At 42.2% G+C, this 22,238-nt stretch overlaps 1 protein-coding gene across 10 annotated transcripts in view; it reads right to left on the minus strand.

Moving 5' to 3' along the window:
* The window catches only part of Zir (dedicator of cytokinesis), a 661,124-nt gene that overhangs the window by 51,904 nt on the left and 586,982 nt on the right, over window positions 1-22,238 (minus strand). For all 10 annotated transcript variants that reach the window (XR_012967574.1, XR_012967573.1, XR_012967577.1 and 7 more), the window contains one exon: window positions 8,649-8,765. Coding sequence is in view for 2 of the 10 variants with exons in the window: in XM_076207846.1 (XP_076063961.1) it covers window positions 8,649-8,765 (117 nt within the window). In the remaining 8 variants the exon portion in view is untranslated. The remainder of the gene's footprint in view (window positions 1-8,648; window positions 8,766-22,238) is intronic.

Below are 22,238 nucleotides of genomic sequence, written 5' to 3' on the forward strand. Positions count from 1 at the left end.
GGCGAGTCCTTCGATGACTTCTGCGCCCGCGCCAAGGACAAGGCCCGGGAGGTAGACCTATGTGTCGTGAGCGCCGTCGCTTGCGCGGAGGCACAGATGAAAACGGTCATACTCATGGACGTCCGGGACGAGAAACTCGTACAGTGCATTAGCTCCCTCCCCGCAACCGCGTCACTGCAGGAGGTAGTGACCCACTGCCGCTCGCACGAGTCGGCAAGGGAGACCGTCTCGGATCGCCAGGGCAACCCGCAGGTGCGCGCCGTTTCGGCATATAAAAGTGCTCAACGCCATGCGCGCGCACCCCCACCTCAACCGCCTCCCGCACCCTCCTCGCGACCTGGCAACACCTGCCACAATTGCGGGACCAAGGGACACCGCCCTCACACCCGCCAGTGTCCTGCCAGGAACACCTGTGATGGACAAGTACCCCACATGTGCTTCGACGCGGTATTTTGGCTTATAGTATCGCCGCCACAGAAATGGGATGGACCAGGAATGGATTTAGTGTGTAGAAGTAGCTGGCCTTCGGCCTTATATTAATTGTGTGTAGGTTAAGTCTATAGTACGCCTGTACTACATGCATTTGTATCCTCTTGAAAGCACAACCTAAGCCCTGCCGAGCCATGTTTCGGTCAGGATGGGTCGTGTGCTACTTTAACGTACGTATGAGGCCTATATAAAGATGCCAGGTTTTGGTGTCCCCGAGCAGTTCCTTTCTGTACTTGTACCCAGCAGTGCCCGACCCGAGGCTCGCGGTCACTTTTGTGGTTTAGGGTAGGGCTCCGAGCCCTGCCCTCGTCGACCCAGCCTAGGTCGACACTCGCGCTAACCAGAATAAAGTCCAACAACCCACTCGAGTCTCCTTCACTCCCTCGGCACCTAAGCACAAGTAACATTCACGCAATGTTACACACCTGATGCCGCGTCTGCGGCAAAAAGGGTCACTGGGAGAAATATTGCAAGTCGTCCAAAGATCGGGAGGAGAATCACCACGGGCCGCCAAACCCCGGCGCCCCACTCACCTTTCGCCCACGCCGTTTGCCGCGGTCCGCAGCGTCACCCCCTCCGCGAGGTTCTTTACGATGGCGGACGCCCTCCACGGTTACTGGCAGACAGACCTCGCAGAAGAGGACCAGCACCTGACCACATTCATCACCCCATATGGGCTGTACAAGCACTGCCGTAGACCGATGGGCTTCGCAGCCACCGGCGGCGCCTACTGCCTCCGTGGAGACGCGGCTCTGCAAGGTGTGGCTAACTGTGTCAAGGTGGTGGATGATATCCTTCTGTTCGACGACGACCTCCCCTACCTCTTCCGGAGGACCCACATGCTTACCAGGTGCCGCGACCACGGCATCACCCTTAACAAGGAGAAATTCACAGTCGCCGCCCCCAGCGTCAACTTCTGTGGCAACCGACTCTCCGCCAACGGCATATCCGCCGACGAGGACAAGGTCAGGGCCATACGGGACTTTCCCACGCCCGCCAACCTGACCGACCTACGCTCATTCATGGGCTTGGTGAATCAGCTGACGGACTTCACTCCGGCCATAACGGCAGCGGCTCAACCCCTACGGCCTCTGCTGAGTCCTAAGCGCTCATTCACCTGGACCCCGGATCACGACAAGGCTTTCGCCGACGTCATGCGAGCTCTGTCGTCACCGCCCGTGCTGGCGCCTTTCGACCTCGCCCCGCCGGTGGTACTGCGTCGCGCCTTTACGGCATCGGGTACGCTCTTCTCCAGGATCACGGCCAGGGACACCTGCGTCTCGTCCAGTGTGGCTCGCGGTTCCTGACGGACGCTGAAACCCGCTACGCCACGATTGAACTGGTGATGCTTGCTGTCGCGTGGGCCGCGTCCAAATGCAAACTGTACCTGTTTGGAGTGCCCCACTTCATGTTGCTGACGGACCATTGTCCGTTCATCCCCATCCTCAACTCATACACCCTCGACGCCGTCGAGAACCCCCGCCTACAGCGGCTCAACGAAAGGCTCTCGCCCTCCGTCTTCACGGCGAAATGGTGCGCAGGTAAGCAGCTCTGCATACCCGACGCCCTCTCACGAGCCCCGGTCTCCCGCCCCACGCCGGAGGACGAGACTGATTGCGACAAGGACGCCGCGCATGCCAGGAGCGTTGTCGCCAGCAGCGCCGGCGCCCGCGAGGACGGCCCGTCGCCCAACGCCGACAGGGCACTCCAAGAACTCCGGTCACCTGCTTACCTGCGTGTCCTCCGGGTTCCCGTCCAACCGCCTCGCCCTACCCAGCTCCGTCCTCCCGTACTGGAAGCTCCGCGACGCCCTCTCCGCCGACGGGGATCTGGTGCTCTACGGCCAGCGTATCGTGGTCCCCGCCGCTCTACGGAAGCGTACGCTGGCTCGCCTCCACGACAGCCATCGTGGCGCGGAAGCCACCAAGCGCCGGGCCCAACAAACCGTCTTCTGACCCGGCACTGACTCCGACATCAAGAGCACGGTGGAGGCCTGCGAGCCTTGCCAGGTGCTACGCCCTAGCCAGCAGCGAGAACCCCCGCTGTGCGACGACCACCCCACCCGGCCATTCGAGTCCACGTCTGCCGACTTCTTTCACGTCGCAGGGAAGCCATTCCTGGTTATAGCGGACAGGTTCTCGGGTTGGCCAGTCATCGTGCCCTGCGGCCAGGACACGACGGCTACCAGAGTCATCCGGAAGTTCTGCTGCTACTTCCGGGAGGTCGGCGTCCCCCTCCCCCTTCGCACCGATGGTGGCCCCCCCATTTACCAGCGCTGAGTTCAACCGCTTCACGGAACGCTGGGGCGTCCACCATTTGGTCACCTCCCCGAACTAACCTCAGTCTAATGGCCACGCGGAAGCCGCGGTCAAGGCAGCTAAGCACCTCATCCTTAAGACCGCGCCCAATGGCAGCATCGATTGCGAGGAGTTCGACCGCGGTCTCCTCGAATTACGGAACACCCCATTCCTGGCCGGCCGCTCACCTGCCCAGGTCCTGTTCGGGTGCCCCCTCCGGACATGCGTCCCGGCCCACCCGAAGTCGTTCTCGCCCGAATGGCAGGCTCGCTCGGAAGAATGCGATCGCAAGGCCGTAGCCCAAGCCGCCCAAACGGTCCGGAGATACGACGAGCACGCCCGACCCCTCCCCGCCCTGGGCGTCGGCCAGCACGTGCGGATTCAGGACCGAACGTCCCTCCAGTGGGACAAGGGCGGCGTGGTTATGGGCCGCGGCAGGTCCAGGGACTACGAAATTCGCCTCCCGAGTGGGAGAATCTGGTGGCGCAATCGGCGACACCTCCGTCCGGTGGCCCCGCCCCCCGGCGCCGCCGCCACCGTCGCGCCCCTCCCCTCGCCGGCGGACCCGCCGCCCTCGCGCGCGGACCCCCCTACCCCTCGCAGCTCGCCTCGGCTCGCGGGCGCTCAGGCCCCCTGCGTCGCCTCTGCGAGCGCGGTGTGTGTGTGTGGGGGGGGGGGGGTTGCGGCATAGTGTTAGTGTATTAGACATAGGATTAAGAACTAGTGCAAGGGTGGAGCGCTGCGTGCCCAACCCCAGACGCTCCCCACTACAAGGACCCCATTCATAGACCTATCAAAGCTCCCTTTATGTATGTGTACTTACAGTCATCCAGGAGGTGCCAAGATAGGAGGGAGGGAGGGGAGTGGAATATATGGGAAATGAAATGGGTGGGAGTGATTTCTATGCCTTTTTCTTTTTGGCTACCCCTCGTGTAAGGGGGAAAAAGCCTTTGGTATATGTATGTACTTACAGCACCTAGCACCTTCGCCCACGGGAAGTGGCTCTGTAGACCTCTTGGGTACTTGACGTGGCCCCTCTGTACGCATAACCTGCCGATTAATAAACCCACGAACCGCATGACCTGTTTCACTACTGCCCCTTGCAAAAATACTTGCAAAGAATATCTAAAAAGTCTTGTGTGGTACAAACCCCAGTATCAACTCAAAGGTTTGATAATAATGTATTTTCAGGGTTTGTAAAAGAAAGTGGAGTACTAGGTAGAGGTTTAGAATTGGAAAGAGAATCTATGTATAAAAATGTTCTACGAAATCAGGAGATTGAAGAATTGATTGAGGAGCTAACTGATCTGAAAGCTGAATACAGGACAATGTACAGAGAGGTGAACCAGCTAAAAATAAAGATAATGCTGAAACTAACAGAGTTTAATCATCTAAAAAAGGAATTAAACATAGTCAAAAGTGAAAACGAAAGAATGAAAAATGAAATTGTGGATAAAATGGAATACAAGACACCACTTGGGAAGAGTGACCACATATTAATAGAGTTCAAACTAAAAGTACAAATTTATTTGAGAAGAAATGAGAAACAAAGACAAGGAAGACTAATGTACAACAAAATGGATTTTGAGAAACTCAGAAAATTCTTTCAAAAAGTGAATTGGGAAAACTTCTTAAATGAAGAAACAAAGATGGAGGAGAAATGGAACATATTAAAAGAAATTTAAAAAGAGGGAATAGACAAATATGTACCAAAGCAGAAGCAAGAAAGGGTGTACATTAAGTGCTGGTACAACAAAAAATTTATGAAGGCTAAAGATAAAAGAGACAAAGCTTTGAAAAGATGGGAAAAAAAAAAAAAGACTAAGAAATGAACATGTAAAAATATGCAGGGAACAAAGAGAAACTATGAAAAATAAAGTGGATGGATCAACTAGTTACTTATTCTTAGTCTATCAGTAGTGATTTAATATTTAAAAAATCTGTTCCAAAGATGGGAAGTACATCAGCTACTACAACGGACCATGGAAAAGAACATCTACTACGTCAAATTCCAAGTTCCACATCTACTTCACCATATGTGCATATGCATGTTCCTGAAGCATTTGTAAGAGGAACCCTTGACAGTCTAAGATAAGGAGATAATTTTGAGTTATATGGCAAAAGTGAGATTTAAGAACCAGTAGCTATGAGAAATTCATAACTCTTACAATCTATTAAGGCATTTATTATAAATGGCAGTCCAGTGGTTGTAAGGGATACTTCTATGGACTACCCATCTAGTTTCATGACTTGCTAGACCTAGGAATAGTGGATGAGGGATGAGAATTAGGACAGGAATCAGGCAAAATATTATTGAAAGTGGAAGAAAGCATACACCAAAGTTTACATGACTTAGCTCTACTTCCATAATACAAATACCTACATATTTGCTGCCAGTGACCCTCATGGAATGGCCTTACTCCAACAGGAATGTTAGTAGAAGCTGAGCTGCTTTGGATACTATAAAACACTGCACCATTATGAGAGGGTGAATGTGACACTTGTTTATCAACCACTGACACTAGAGCACTACAGTTGTTGCAACCATAAGCCATCAATGTTTTGGCAACACAGGCTAATTCATCTAGGGTCTCTTCATGTGTTATGAGGAGAGGTCAAATATTACTGGGAACTGCTTTTAGAAAGCTGAGTTTCAGGAATTTGTTGTCCACATTCAGCAGATCTTCAATCTTCCTCAGTTCTTAAAGAAATATTGTAGGTTTTTTGTGCATCATATGGTTTTGAAGCACAAGGGCTTCAAACAGTTCTGGTTGGGTCTTGGTGAAGATGGTGGTCAACTCTCACTTCAATCTCTCATGGCTGGCAGAGTTGATGACAGCATCAATGAGATGGTTAAGTACTTGAACTGGTAAGTTTGCCATGACATGATGAAATTTGGTGGTGGATGCAGTAATGTTTGCCACAATAAACTGGGAGTCCAGTAGAAGAAACCAGTGTGCTGGAGAAGTTTCATAAAATTGTGGGGGTCGGACAGTGACTGCTACTGCAACTAGAAATGATGACACTGTTGGTGTGGGTGTTGATGCTGCTCTTGAGGGTGCTTTTGTTTGCATTACAACTGGCATGACGACCAAATGGATGGCGTCATGGCTGGTTGGTCTGAGTCAAGGATGAAGTTGAAGGATGTGTAGAGGGTGAGCTTCTTTATATGTTGTCAATATTGTACTCATTAGATACAGCACATGAGGTATTGAAAGTGTCACTGGAATACATAGTTGCAAAACAAGTCACTTAGAATTAATTATCCTCTCATTACTCTTATCCATGTAAATTCCTCACTCAGGGTCACCAGCTATGGTGTGTGTCACCAAAAGATCATGTGAGCTTATAAGAGAAAATGAAATGTGGAGTTATGTAGTATTGTGGTATTATTAAGTCAGTTTATGATTAACACCTGCACAGTGACCCAAAGAGTACTAGCACAAGCAGCTTAATGACCCTGGGTCATAGGCCTGTGGGCATCTCTGTCTGGCCATATAGAGTTGCCATGTCTAACCTATCTATGTAGGCCATATCTATATAGTATCTACAGAATTATATTATGGACATGGATACATATAGAGCATCTATATACTAACATGTCACTGGGAAAGATAGGGCTGGATATGATTAGAATATATGCATAGGTATACATAGTAAGATATGTGTGGCATTGATGTACTGGCATATGGTGGCTTGCTGCATTGTAGGATGTACAAAGGTAAATACACAATTATAAATTATGCAATACATTACATTACAACTACTACAGACATGTGGAGGAATATTATTGCTGAGCAGAGCAGATGATCTGGTGATGAGTTGAGTCACATAAAATTATATGCTCGCAACAATTTTAATTTGAGCATATGGCAATTTTGCAGTATAGCAGGTTAATCTCCTCAATATGAGATATTGGCATGCAGGTGTTAGGCTGCCTGATGTATGATGATTCAGTGATGCATCACAATATGTGCATTATAAGATATAAAGTTACAGCTGTAACATTTTCCTTTCTCTCATTCTCTCTCACCCTCAATGTGGATCACCACAGAAAATGTGATCAAACCCATTCACAGAATACAGGAGTCACTCAGCTACAACTGCAAAATAAATATAATCCGGCCATCAAAATTGGCATCCTCATATACCCACTCATGCCTCAGGATACCAACTTTGGCGTCCTCATATGCTAAGGGTTAAGGGGAATATGTTTTTCAGTACATTTTAGCAATTTAATAAGCCAAAGGGTTAAAGTTCAATAAAAAAGAAAACTATAACAATTTCAAAATTAATAAAAAAAAAATATCTGTTGCCATCTTATTTTTCATGTCTTAAGCTTTTAAATTACACCAAAATGAGTGATATAGCTCAACTAATAACACAGTTGCTTGAACTTTGTTGAACTTTAAACACTTCCTGTGAAATTCTATTTTTGGCACTTGACCCCCTTTAAACATTGAGGCAATCAAATACATACATGTTTGCCATATATATAAATGACATGGATGAAAGAGTTGAATGTTATATGAATTTCTTTGCAGATGACGCAAAAATATTTAAGAAAGTAAGAACCTGGACAAAATCTGGAAATGGACTCAAAAGTGGGAAGTGAACTTCAATATCAAGAAGTGTGGCATAATGGAGTTTAGAGAAAGTAAAAACAGAATTTCAAAAAATTATAAAATTGGTGAAGATGAAATAAAAAAAGTGAATTCAGAAAGGAACCTTGAAGTAATAATCAGCAAAGTCATGACACCGGATAAACATATAAACAAAATAGTCGGAGAAACCTTCAACCTATTAAGGTCAATGAAAGTGGCATTCGACTATTTGGATGAGGAAATGATTAAAAAAATATTAGTTACATTGATTAGACCAAAACTGGAATACACAGCAACACTATGGACACCCTATACTAAAAAGAATATAAGGAAATTAGAAAGATTACAGACAGCAACAACAAAGTTGGTACCAGCTTTTTCCAAATTAACATATGAATAAAGATTATCCAAATTGGAACTACCAACACTGGAGCAGAGAAGAGAAAGTGGAGATCTACTGACTATCTATAGAATTATGAAAGGAATAGAAATCCTTGATAGGAATGATTTACTAAAAAGTACAATGGAAAAACAAGAGGTCATGAAAAAATACTCAAAAAGGATAACTATAGAAGAGATCTAAAAAAAAGCTTCCCACACAGAGTGCTGGATATCTGAAATAACTTAAACAAAGAAACAGTGTGTGCAAATACTACTCAAGATTTTAAGAAAAAACTTGATGCTGAAAGATACAAAGACGGGTCACCATGAGCATAGCTCCCTTCCTGTGTAATACAACTAGGCAAATATTTTTTTTTTTTTTTTTAAAGAAAACTCAAAACAACAGGAGGTATACAAGGAAAACTATTGAAATAGATGTAAAATTTCTTGCATGGAAGAAAAATGATAGTGGTGCTTAGAGATAAAAATTCTACTTAGGAAATGATACGTTGAGTCCCACAGGGTTCAGTAGTAGCTCCAATGTTTGCTATATATGTAAATGACATGGATGAAGGTGTAGAATGTTACGTGAACTTTGCAGATGACGAAAAGCTACTAAAGAAAGTAAGTACAGAAAAAGATTGTGAATCACTACAGAGAGATCTGAACAAGATCTGGGAATGGAGTCAGAAGTGGGAAGTGGACTTCAACATCAAGAAGTGTAGCATAATGGAATTTGGAAAAAGTAAAAAAAGAATATAACTAGGTAAATATACCAAAGGTTTTTCTCCCTACAAGGGAGGTAACCAAAAAACAAAGGCATAAAATCCACTCCCACACATTCCATCCCCACAATCAAATACAATTAGGTAAATACCTGTAAAACCATTTGAAGAATCTTATGATCAGGTGGTTCTTGTTGAAGTGCAGCAGACAGTTCTAAGGTCTTCTTCTGAATGTCTTCAATCGCAACTTCAATTGGTGTTAGCACCCACTGAAAAGATGGTGTAGGAACATGTATTATAATTTTCACAATAAATTGTGAATAATAACGTAACAATTATCACCTTAAATTCCAATGACTGGAAACACACAGCCCTACAACAATGGGTGGCTGTGTTCCTTGGGCCTCCCAAAAGATTTCTTTGGGAACAAACTTTGGACTTGTGTTTGTGCTGTGTTAGTGTAGGTCTACAATAGTGACTTGCAAAGTGACAGAGGGGAGCAGTCAATGACAAAATGAAGAAAATACAGTTGTAGTCGACAGGCATCTTGGGCCTTGTCCAAAGACTAAGTGTGCAACACCAAATGGAGGTGCGAGTATTAATGATTGGCACATGGAATACGATTCTCACTGGTGTCCATCTTGCAGATCCACACTAACAGGTACTCATCACTGGTCCCAATAAATGACAAATATTTCAATGAATATGCACAAGTTAGTGACAACCACATAATTTTTCTAATCATAAAGTGCTGATATGGGAGGAGTGGTTGAATGGGTTTCATTTAGGATGTATGTGCTCTCACTTAGCTACTTCATATGTCAGAAGTAACCACTGTTGTATCTATACACACTTTTACCAAAAGGCCCTTTCTACACCCATCCAACACTTATTTATTGTCCTTTTTATCTTAGCTCCTGGTGTATTAAGTTATCCCTGCCCTCCACCTACTGTATGAGCCAAAAGCAATGCAGCAAGACACACCACCACCATAGCAGGGTCCAACATTCAAAACTGGTTTACCCTCATCACTTTATGATATGGTGACCCTCCCACTCATCCATTCAAGAATTCAAAGAACAGACAAGACAAAATTCCTTTGAGTATTGCCAATTTCTTATGCATCACAATTACTTCCCACTCACACCTATCTGATTGAAAGACATTCCTTTTTGTACTCAGAGCCCCCTTCTCCCCATCCATCCATCAATCCATCCTATTCTCAGTCTTCCCCTCAAGTCTCCTTCAACGCTCCTTTTTGCTGATCTTTTCATGTGCTCAAACCATTTCAGTAGTCTCTGATCAGACCTATCTGCCATCTCTCCTTCTAACCTTGCTCTCTGCCTAATCTCCTTATTTCTCACAATCCATCCTTGTAACCTTCACCATACTTTTTAAACACCTCATCACAAATATATCTAAACTCCTCTTTTCTGCTTCCTTTAAATTCCAAGTCTCTACCCAATATAACATTGTGGGCACAGTCACCTCTTCATACAAATTTCTCTTTGCATTCATACCTATTTCTCATGACACTTTTCATTTCCCTAAGCCATTTATTGCTTCCTGTACTTTATAATTTACCTCTACCCCAACTCCTCCATTCCCTGCTATATGATCCTAAATACTTAAAATTCTTAACTTTCTCCAGCTTCTCTTATTTCAAACTTACCTCCAATTCACTACCATCCTCACTCCTTGTACATCTCATCACCCTACTTCTGCCAACATTTACTTTCAGCTTTTTCCTCTCACATGCTCTCCTAAATTCCACAACTACGGTAGCTGCCTCAGATCCTTCTCTGACCCAGCCACAAGCACAGTGCCATCTGCAAATAACTGGCTCACTTCCCATTCCTTCCACTTCCACTTACCAACTTTAAACCTCTGCCTATTGTCCTCACATTTACTTCCCTTACCACCCCATCCATGTACACATAGATAAATACATAAAATCTGACTACCTTCAACAGCCTTAATATTCTATACATCTGTAACATATCCCACAATGGCTTATTGTCAGCTCTGTCATATGCCTTCTCTAAATCCATAAAAACCCAAGACCTCCTTACATTTTGCATAAAACTTCTCACATATCTGCCTCACTATTAAAATTCGATCCAAGCACCTTCCTTTGTTAACCTCTTGCATATGATGGCACCTACATATGCATCATGAGGTGTGAGTGGGTATATAAGGATGCTGGTGTTGGCATCCTGATTATATTTATTTTGTAGTTGTAGCTGAGTCACCCCTGAATTCTGTGAACTGGCTTGATTGCATTTTCTGTGTTTATTATTACTCAGAGTGAAAGAGAATGAGTAAATCAGTAATGACTATATATTTCATAACACAAATATTGTGATGCATCATTGAATAATTGTACATCACAATTTGACTTGTATTGAAGAGATTAAACCCAGTTTTTTCCCAACTAATCTCTGTTTTCCTCCTAATCTCTTCAGTTACCACTCTCCAATATGTCTTTCAAACTACACTCAACAAACTGATCCTTCTAAAATTACTACATTTATATTGTACCAATAGACAGATTGGTTGGGAAGTGTTGAGTTCCAGGAAAAATCATGGTGGAGGGGATCTAATGGGACCTTTTGCAGTCAGGCTCGTAGAGTCCTATTAGCGCTAGAATTTCCAATTGTCTCAGATTTCACAAGGTAAAGGGGTGACTTAGCTAATTTGGAAACCTATATTTAAAAAAAGATACAACATAAATTGCTGCATGAATGTATGTAAAATTAAAAACATGACTCTTAATGTTATAATTTTTACTTACTGGTGTGTGATAAGTCTTTTTTAATTTAATTATAAGGTAAAACTAAAAATAGGTAATTATTTTTACTGAAGTAAGTATATTGTATATTGTACATATGTAATAAGAACCAAGTGTTCAGTTTGAGCGTGTATGTTTTCCCGCCAAGTCTGGCGTGGTCTCGTCGCTTAGCGTCAGTACTGATTTTGTTATTGTCATTGTATATTTATTATTGTATATTGTACATATGTAATGAGAACCAAGTGATCAGTTTGAGCATGTATGTTTTACCGCCAAGTCTGGAGTGGTCGCGTCGCTTAGCGCCAGTCGTGATCAAGCTTACGAAGCGACAGCATGCTCGTTTTTGTAGTGCTTATATCTAATACAAATTTCCCATTATTGCATTATTTGACTGTTTCATTGGTCATCCCGATACACATGGGAAAGGGTGGTAGATAGGGCTTTAATGGACTATATAGTTACATGGACATGGGCAAACAAACAGCAACAGACCTACTGGTCCCCAAGAGGCTGTTTTGTTAGTTAATCTCAATCTATCTAGAATTAGAATAATACTCAATGGGGATTTGTAGTTAAGTAAATGTCCCTACAATTCATTTATAAGTAAAATGATTCTAGTCAGGGATTTGTAGTTAAGTAAATGTGAGAATCAACACCGTGTGAGATCGAAACCTTTATTGGTACGACGTTTGTTACAGCTTTTTCAAGTACAGACATATGGCAAACACTCTGAGTACATATAGGCCGACGGGGAAGGAACTGGGAGAGGTTATCAGGGAGGGGTGGGTGGTAGGTGGAAGGGAGGAGGGGGGGAGGTGTGAGAAGGGGACGGGTGGGACTTGGTGGAGAAAAAGGAGGACATTTCGGACAGTTTGTTGAAAAGGACTGAATTCTTAGAGGACGAGTTTAGGCACTTAAAGGAGGTCTTTCAGAAATTAAAATATCCAGAGTGCATCATCCACCAGTGCAAGAAAAAGGCACTCAAAATAATGGAAGGGTGGGAGCCAGCGAAAGATCCAGCTAGGAGGCTTATCCTTCCAGCCAGCAGTGTCACCACCACCCTCACCCGGACACTTGGGCACTGTAACATTCAAGTAGTGGGCCAGTCCAGCAGGACTATCAAAGAGCTCTCTAGAAGGAATGACAGCCAGGACGAGATGTGGGGAAAAAACGCTGGTGTCTACCGCATACCCTGTGCTGGATGTGATAGAGTATATATCGGCGAGACCTCCCGTGACCTGAAGACCCGGATCCGGGAGCATCGCTATGATTCCCGGAACAACATCACCACCAACGCCTGTGTTATCCACTGGAACACCAAAGACCACCTGATGGATTGGGATAACACAGAGCTTCTTTTTAGTGAACCAGACAGGGTGAGGAGGAAATGCCTGGAAGCGGCCGCCATTCAAAGCTTCAAAACCATTGAGCAGAACAGAGGCATGTTCAACATCGCCCCCCCTATCATCCATCTGTTACCCGCATTATATAAATGTATGAAATGTCCCCCTTAGTCCTTTTCAACAAACTGTCCGAAATGTCCTCCTTTTTCTCCACCAAGTCCCACCCGTCCCCTTCTCACACCTCCCCCCCTCCTCCCTTCCACCTACCACCCACCCCTCCCTGATAACCTCTCCCAGTTCCTTCCCCATCGGCCTATATGTACTCAGAGTGTTTGCCATATGTCTATACTTGAAAAAGCTGTAACAAGCGAAACGTCGTACCAATAAAGGTTTCGATCTCACACGGTGTTGATTCTAAATGTCGAGACTTTATTAATACTTCTACAGTGAAACAATCAATGACATTGGATGGTAGACCATTCCACATTTTAACAATGCAATTGAAGAAAGAATATTTGGCCAAGTCTGTTTGAAAATGTTTACCGACAATCTATCCATTAGTACTAGTTATGTTGGAGATGTCAGTTTTAAATACTTTTCCACATCCATGTTTTCAATTCCTTTGATAATTTTGAAGACCTCAATGGGACCTTTCGCAGTGAGCAATTTGATACCAGACACCGCCAGATTTTGTAATTGCCGTTAAATAAATACTTTTTGGGCAAGTTTTATAAGCTAACAGAGGTGTATCGTTGTACATTACTGTGTCTGAAATTTAAGTCAATTAATTTCATGATTGCAAATGGCATATAGCATTGTTTGAGCCTCTATTTATAATTACAGATGATATTCGTAAAACAGCCTATAATTGTATCAAGCCAAGCAATTTGTCATTTTCTACCGACTTCAATGGACGTATACTGATATAACTTTCATGTTTTAATGCACCAAGCAATAGGCAAATCCATGTAATGTATAGAAAATATAATTTTGCATCGAAGACTTAATTTTTCCGGTATGATTAACATTTGTCTTTCTCTTACTTTTTCTTGAACCTGACGTGCAGTCTGCCACGGCACACGTAAAATTAGTCACATTTGTTTGAAAATAGCTCCCAGCAGATCTAAGAGGCTATTCTTTACACAAACGTCCCTCACTTCGTACGTCTGCCACCACTGTTGTTATCTTTTATCTCACTGATTATCTTCATATACAGGACGTGACAGTGATATTCATTATTTTTCAACACTCTCAGATAAAATGCACAAACCGAAATCAACATCCTCTTATTTTTACTGCTCATACTTACTTCAGTAAAAATAATTACCTATTTTTAGTTTTACCTTATAATTAAATTAAAAAAGACTTATCACACACCAGTAAGTAAAAATTATAACATTAAGAGTCATGTTTTTAATTTTACATACATTCATGCAGCAATCTATGTTGTATCTTTTTTTAAATACAGTCAAACCTCGGTTTTCGAACATAATCCGTTCGAGAAGGCTGTTCGAAAAGCGATTTGTTCGAAAACCGAAACAATTTTTCCCATTATAATCAATGTAAATAATTTTAATCCGTTCCAAGTCTAAAAAACAACTTTTTCTATTTTTTTTTTTTTTACTATTTTACACCATAAACTGCACTGTATACTGTTTACCATAAATAAAAAAGGGTAGAAATAGACCATGTGTTTTATTTTAATAAAAGATATCCTATCTAAAAGTATAAAAAAAAAAAAAAATGCAAACATTTCGTATGTTTTTTTTACCAACTGTAACATACAGAACATTAAAGGTTATGATACAATAAAAAAAATATTAGAAAAAAGGGCATAAAATTGTTAGTAACATACAGTACAAGATCATGTGAACAAAAGCACATTTTCATCAATTTTTTGAAGGAGAATCATCTTCCATAAAAACGTCGGGTAAGTCGACTGGAAGTGTCGTCTCTCTCGCCCTTCTCTTCGGTTGGGGAGACGTTGCCACAGGGTGTTCCTTCCTTTTCATGAAGAACCTATCTAGAGTCACTTGTTTTTCCCTTTTTTTTTTAGAACTTTACGGAAGTGGCTAATAACAACATCATTAAATGCATAAACGGCTCTACTGCTTGCGGCTTTATCTGGATGCTAAAGTTCCACAAAGTTCTGGATATCATTCCATTTAGCACAAATATCCTTGATATCAGCAGTAGAGGCATCCTTCCTTCCCTCATCCTCATCAGAAGACATCTACTCCGTCAACATCTTCTTCTGCTCTTCCTGAAGGTGCTGGAGTTCTTCTGTTGTCAGCTCGTCACGATGTTCGTCGATTAGCTCCTCGACATCACTGTTGTCCATTTCTAAACCTAGATTTTGGCCCATCCTGACAATTTCTTCAATAAGTTGAGTTTCCTCTTGGGCTTCCTCTTCCTCTTCAGCACCAACATCAGCTGTGCTCGATCTGCACCCGCGAACCCCTCAAACTCTCGTTCCGTCACACACTCGGGCCACAATTTCCTCCATGCCGAATTCATCGTTCTGTATGACACTTGGTTCCAGGCTTTGTCGATGAGGGTGATGCAGTGGTAGATGTTAAAATGATTTTTCCAAAAATCTCGAAGGGTTAGCTGCGTGTCACTATAGTCAGCGCAAGGAGAAATGACCGATAAGGCGGGGCTAGGAGATTTCCCGGTGTTGCCACATGTGGGCATCCATGGCGAGAATGTGCATGTGGATGCAATGTTTTCTGAATGCAGTGTGAGGGGGGCGGGGCCAGAGATTAGATGTAGCGGCAACGTCGCTCTCTCATGCACATATGCCATATCTAGACTTAAAGAAACGAAACCTTTGTATAGAAAACATTGCTTTGATTTTTACCTCAGTGGTGGTGTGTGACAAAAAATTATAATATAATCATATGAGGCAACATTATAAAATTATAAAATAGAATTATAAAATAAAATGAAATTATAGAATAATTATATGTGGCACCACAGGGGAACTCCCAGTGCTCCGCCCTAACGGCCAGATCTCAGTGCGACGGGTATAGTCACCTCGAAGCATCGTTGAAAAAGGAATTTGGTGTACAGCTTCTTGAAATTTGCAATGACTTGCTGGTCCATGGGTTGAAGCAAAGGTGTTGTATTAGCAGGAAGAAATTTGATTTTGACAAAATCAAATTCCTCTGTCAAGTCTTCTTCTAAACCTGGAGGGTGGGCAGGAGCATTATCCATCAGAAGACAACAGCGTAGTGGCAAATTCTTTTCTTCCAAATATTTCTTGACGGCGGGGGCAAACACCTCATGCACCCACTCAGTACAAATTTGCCTCGTCAGCCAAGCCTTGGCGTTTTACCTCCACATAACAGGCAATCTACCCTTGATAACATTATTAGCCTTGAATGCCCTTGGATTCTCAGAATGATAAATAAGAAGAGGCTTTACTTTAAAATCACCGCTAGCATTACCACACAACAAGAGAGTTAGCCTATCCTTCATTGGTTTGTGGCCTGGCAACGACTTCTCCTCACGTGTGATATAAGTTCTTCGTGGCATTTTTTTCAAAAAAAAGTCCAGTTTCGTCCATATTGAACACTTGTTGGGAAACATATTGCTCGGCCTTGATGTAATCTGCGAATTCCACTTTAAACTTTTCCGCGGCTTCCTTATCTGAACTTGCTGCTTCCCCATGACGAACAATGGAGTGTATCCCACTTCTTTTCTTAAACTTTTCAAACCACCCTCTGCTTTAAAATCAAACCCTTCCGGAATAATGCTAGGATTTTTTTTTTTATCAAATCTTCATACAATTGTCTTGCTTTGGCACAAATTGCATCTTCACTAAGAGTATCACCTGCTAACTGTTTCTCATTTACGAAAATCAGCAAAAGTTTCTCCACTTCCTCCAATACCTGTGGCCTTTGTTTGCTAAAAACACTTGATCCTTTAGCCACATCACTTGCTTTAACCTGGTCTTTATTTTTTAGGATGGTGCTTATCGTCGATTTCGCCATCCCAAACTCCTTAGCCAACGCAGACACACGAACGCCAGATTCATATTTCGCTATTAATTTTTTTTTAAATTCAATAGTTTTGCGCACTACTTTCCTCTTTTCTTCACCACTTGAACTTGCTTTCTTTGGACCCATGATTAGGGGCTAATACACGATGCAAAGATGAAAAAAGTCAGATTTACGTAAATAAGAACGAACACGTCTGCTCGGAATGAACTTTGATCGCAAATGCGCTATGGAGGTACGCTCGGCTTCTTTCGGTTTGTTCGAGAGCCGAAATTTGGTCGAGTTCTGAGACGTAAAATTCTCGAACTTTTTGGTCGAAAACCGATTTGGTCGAGAACAGAAGCGTTCGATAACCGAGGTTTGACTGTATAGGTTTCCAAATCAGCTAAGTCACCCCTTTGCCTCGTGAAATCTGAGACAATTGGAAATTCTAGCGCTAATAGGAATCTACAAGCCTGACTGCAAAAGGTCCCATTAGATCCCCTCTCATTCTCCTTTTCGAGAGACTAAACAAATTAAATTCCATTAAGTGCTCTTTGTATGGCTTGTTCTTCAACCTTGGGATGAGCTTTGTTACTCTGGGTTGTACCTTTTCTAACTTTTGTATATCCTTCTTGTAGTATGGAGACCAGCACTGTATGCATTATACTAGGTTAGGCCAGACTAGGGCATCATAGAGATTAAGAATAATTTTTTCAGTTCTGAACTGGAAAGCTCTACCTATAAATCCAATTAATTTGTTTGCAGTTCCCATAACCTCCGAGCACTGTTTGCTTGGTTTGAGATAATTTGAAATCACAACACTAGCTAATTGTACACCTTTCATCACGCACTTAGTCTGGACATTACTATTACCAATATAAAGTATTTTACATTTATCTATATTGAAAAACATCTGGAAGTTTGCTGCCCATTTGTATAAAGTATTCAAATCATCTTGCAATTCTTGTCGCTGTGTTATGGATGTCATCTTGTTTGCAATTTTGGTGTCATCTGCAAATTTGGATAATTTGCACTTTATATTTCATCTAGATCATTAATATATATTAGAAAAAGTATAGGATCTACAACTGAGCCCTAAAGCACTCCATTTAATACAATATAATACAATATCTATATTGAAAAACATCTGGAAGTTTGCTGCCCATTTGCATAAAGTATTCATATCGTCTTGCAATTCTTGTTGCTGTGTTATGGATGTCATCTTATTTGCAATTTTGGTGTCATCTGCAAATTTGGATAACTAGCACTTTATATTTCACCTAGATCATTAATGTACATTAGAAAAAGTATAGGACTGTCATGTTCACACCGTGATCATGATGAAATCGTGCTACGCATCTCTTTCACCGTGACCTACATAGACACGGGCCGAAGCATAAAGTGATGTAGGGCTGGCAGCGGAGGAACAACGAACTCTTTATTCACTGCGACCATATGGGCGTGAGTACCACACAAGAAGGTACTCATGGGTCGACAGCGGAAGAGTACGAAATCAGGGGCTTCTGCCAGCAGAGGTTAAAGGGCACGTAAGTCAAACCAAGCAAGGAAGTAGAAACCCCCCTTTTCCTTGCCATACTAACTTTTAGGACAAGATATAAAATAGTGACTACAGACACTCCTCTACTTACGTTCATTTGTTTTACGTTTTTTTTATTTTACGCTCTCCGTAGTTCAAACGATACTTACACATGACGCTGCGTCCACTGTTTACATTGCACAAACGACAGACTGAAAGTGCCTTGCCTCCTCCTCCTCCTCCACCATCTCAATTTATGTTGCTTGAATTTAATTTATTTGAAATTAATGTTATTATTTTACAATGTTATGAGTATAATTAATGATTTAGGGGTGTTTTGTAAGATACGGTAATAGAATTTACGGATGTATAGTACAGTAACAACTTACGGTCATTTTCAACTTACGTTCAGCCGTTCCGAACGTAACTAAAACATAAGTTGAGGAGCGTCTGTATATTGTAAGCCCTCTTCACACAAGAATAAAGATGCTAGTGAAATGTGTGGAATTGGGTAAATAGAAATAGGACAATTTAATTAGATGTATGTTGGCACCTGCGTCATGGCACTGGTGTTGTATGGTTGTAGTATAAAAAAGTAGGGCAAGCACTTTTTGCAAGATTACCGTGCCCGCACTTTGTTCTCACCGATTAATTAGTAAGATTAACTCGTATAATTATAGACAGTAAATTTTAGTGCTTGCACTCCACCTTCTTTCTTTATCCCAGTGAAGTTAAATTATTCATATGAGGCTAATTATCGACCTAGAAATCTGGATTGCAGGAACAACTCGAATCTTGGGTTATGATTTGATGCATCAACTCAAATACAGAGCCTAGGACGTGACAAGGACCTACAACTGAGCCCTAAAGCACTCCATTTAATACAATATGCCAGTCTGAACTTTTTCCATTCAGAACAACACTTTACTTATGATCTGACAGCCATTCTGATATCCATTGATGAATTTGTCCTACTACACCATGGGATTCTAGTTTACTTAGTTTACCTATGTGGGACTTTATTGAAAGCTTTTTGGAAATCAAGATGTATAACATCAACTGCCCTTCTTTGTACACACCATAAATATTGGACAGGGAGTCAATAAGGTTTGTCAGACACAAGCACTTATTACAGAATCCATGTTGTGAACCTTTAATAATGTTGTTTTTCTCCAAGAATTCTACAATTTTGTCTCTCAGGATAGACTCCATTAGTTTACAGACAATTGATGTAAGGCTAATAGACAGATAGTTACCAGGATTGGATTCTTCACCCTTTTTGAATAAGGGTACAACATTTGCTAGTTTCCACTCTTGTACAACTCTTCCAGATTGTAAAGACAAGTTAAAATTTGTACTGAGGGGTTCACAAATTTCTTCTTTGAGTATTCTTGGACAAATTTTATCTGGTCCAGGTGATTTGTTTAATTTAAGTTTGTCAATAACATATAGATCTAGTAGGCATGTCAATGCTGCTCATGATCTTGGCAAAGAGTACAAAGAGTTTTGGATGTACATGTTCTAAGGGGAGAGAGTAGGGGAATATCAGATCGTTTTTTTGTGGAAGGTAAGTTGAGAGTGGAGGATAGATGGAGAAAAAGGAAAAGGACAGAAGGTAGGGAAGTGCTTAGAGTAAACTGCTTTAATGTGAAAGAAAAGGCAGAGTACAAGAAGCTGAGAGAAGATTGGGAGGGAGTGATGGATAGAGTAGAATTAGGAGTGAAGGAGGAATGGGGATGGTTCAAGGAGGGAGTCATAAGGTGTGCAAAGATGGTGTATGGAACAAGGAGGATGGGAGGAAATAGAAGGAAGGGTAATGAGTGTGGGATGAAGCAAAGAAGGTTGTAGAAGAAACAAGCATTCACAGATTGGTTACAAAATAGGACAAGAGAATCATATGTCAGGTACAAAGAAAAGAAAAGTGAAGCATGAGATAATGGAGGCAAAGAGGAGAGATGTGAAATGGGGTTAGATTATGACAAATTTTTTGAAGTAATGAAAAGACATTTTAGAAGGAAATTAAGAGAGGAAGAGGAGGTGAATCAAATAGAGAAGAAAAGGTAAAAGGTGTAGATAGAAAGATGATAATGGAAGAGACAGAAGTAAGAGGAACATGGGGAGAGTATTTGAGGGAGTTGCTAATGTGGAGGATGGGGAGGGAAAGGTAATTGCAGTGGGATGCACTAAGAAAATGATAGTGATGAATAAAGAAAATTGAGGAGAAATAAAGACAGATGAGGTGAAAGCAGTTATTAAAATGATGAGAGAAGGTAAGGCACCTGGGTTGGATGGGTACCATTCAGTGTCTAAAAAAGGTAAGCACAGTGATGGTGGACTGGGTTGTAAGGCTGTTTAACATTTGTCTAAAAGGGGGTAGAATAATGGAGAACTGGGAGAGTGCCTGTGTAGTTCTACTTTACAAAGAAAAAGGGGACATGTGTGAGTGTAATATTTTCAGAGGAATCAGTTTGTTGAGCATAGTTGGAAAGGCTTATTGGAGGGTTTTGACTGGAAAAGGCTTATGAAAGGATAGACATGAAGGCACTGTGGGAGGTATTGCAGATGTATGGGATAGGAGGAAAGCTGTTAAGAGCACTCAAGAGTTTTTATGAGAGTAGTAGGGCCTGTGTTATAATTAGAAATAGAGAGAATGAATGGTTTGAGGTAAAGGTGGGACTTTGCCAGAGGTGTGTTATGTCACCTTGGTTGTTCAATTTATACATGGATGGGGTGGTGTGAGAGGTAAACACATGGGTAAGGGGCCAGGGATTGGAGATGGTTAAAGAAAATGGAGAAAAAATGGGAAAGAAGCCAGTTGTTTGCTGGCAACACTGTGCTTGTAGAATGATCTGAGGAGGGATTAAGGAAGTTAGGGACGGAATTTGGGAAGGTGTGCAAAAGAAGGAAGTTGAAGATTAATGTGGGTAAAAGTGAGGTATTGAGATGTACAAGGGGAGAGGATGGCAGCAAATTGGAAGTGAGTATTAAGTGAGAGACTGGAGGAAATGGATAGTTTTAGATACTTGGGTGCGAATGTGGCGGGAAAGGAAGGAGCAGAGATGAAGGTAGAATGTAGAATGAGAGAAGCAAATAAATGCCTTGGGGGAATTAAAAAGTGTAATGAGAAATAGACATTTGGGAATGGATGCTAAGAGGAGATTGTATGAAGGATTGTGCCAACAGCACTGTATGGGGCAGAAACATGCAACATAAAGTGAGGAAGAGTTTAAATGTGTTTGAGATAAAATGCCTGAGAAGTATGGTAGGGGTTACTAGGGATAAAATAAGAAATGAGGAGGTGAGAAGGAGAATGGTGGTGGATAGGGAGATGGGAGACAGGGTTGATGAAAGAGTATTGGGATGGTTTGGAAACATGGAAAGAATGAATGAAAAAAAAATAGTAAAAGAGGTGTGGAAGGCAGAGTTGGAAGGAGTGAAGATGAGGGGGTGACCAAGGATGAGATGGATGGATGGGGTAAAAGGGGCATTGGGAAAGAGGGGAATGCCTGATGAGGAAGGAAAGGAGAAGACAGAAGATAAGGTTGAGTGGAGAATGGTTGTGTATGGATGATGCTGTGATGCATGGAAGGGTGTGGGTGGGGGATGGGGGGAGTGAGGGAGTATGTATTTACCTAGTTGTATTATACAGGAAGGGAGCTATGCTCATGGTGACCCGTCTTTGTATCTCTCAGCATCAAGTTTTTTCTTAAAATCTTGAATAGTGTTTGCACACACTGTTTCTTTGTTTAATTTGTTCAAAGTGTCTATCACTCTGTGTGGGAAGCTATTTTTTTTTTTTTTAGGTCTCTTCCTTAATCATCTTTTTTTAGTTTCTTTTCATGTCCTCTTGTTTTTCCATTGTCCCATTTCAATAAATCATTCTTATCTAAGATTTCCATTCCCTTCATAATTCTATAGATAGTTAGTAGGTCTCTTTCCCTTCTTTGTTCCAGAGTTGGTAATTCTAATTTGGACAGTCTTTGTTCATGTCATTTTGGAAAGAGTTGGTGCCAGCTTTGTTGTTGCTCTTTGTATTCTTTCTAATTTTTTTGTATATTCTTTTTGGTACTGGGTGTCCAGTGTTGCTG

Source organism: Oratosquilla oratoria, chromosome 24, assembly GCF_046742065.1.
Source record: "Oratosquilla oratoria isolate Oo_2021 chromosome 24, ASM4674206v1, whole genome shotgun sequence".
NCBI classification, from domain to species: Eukaryota; Metazoa; Arthropoda; class Malacostraca; order Stomatopoda; family Squillidae; genus Oratosquilla; species Oratosquilla oratoria.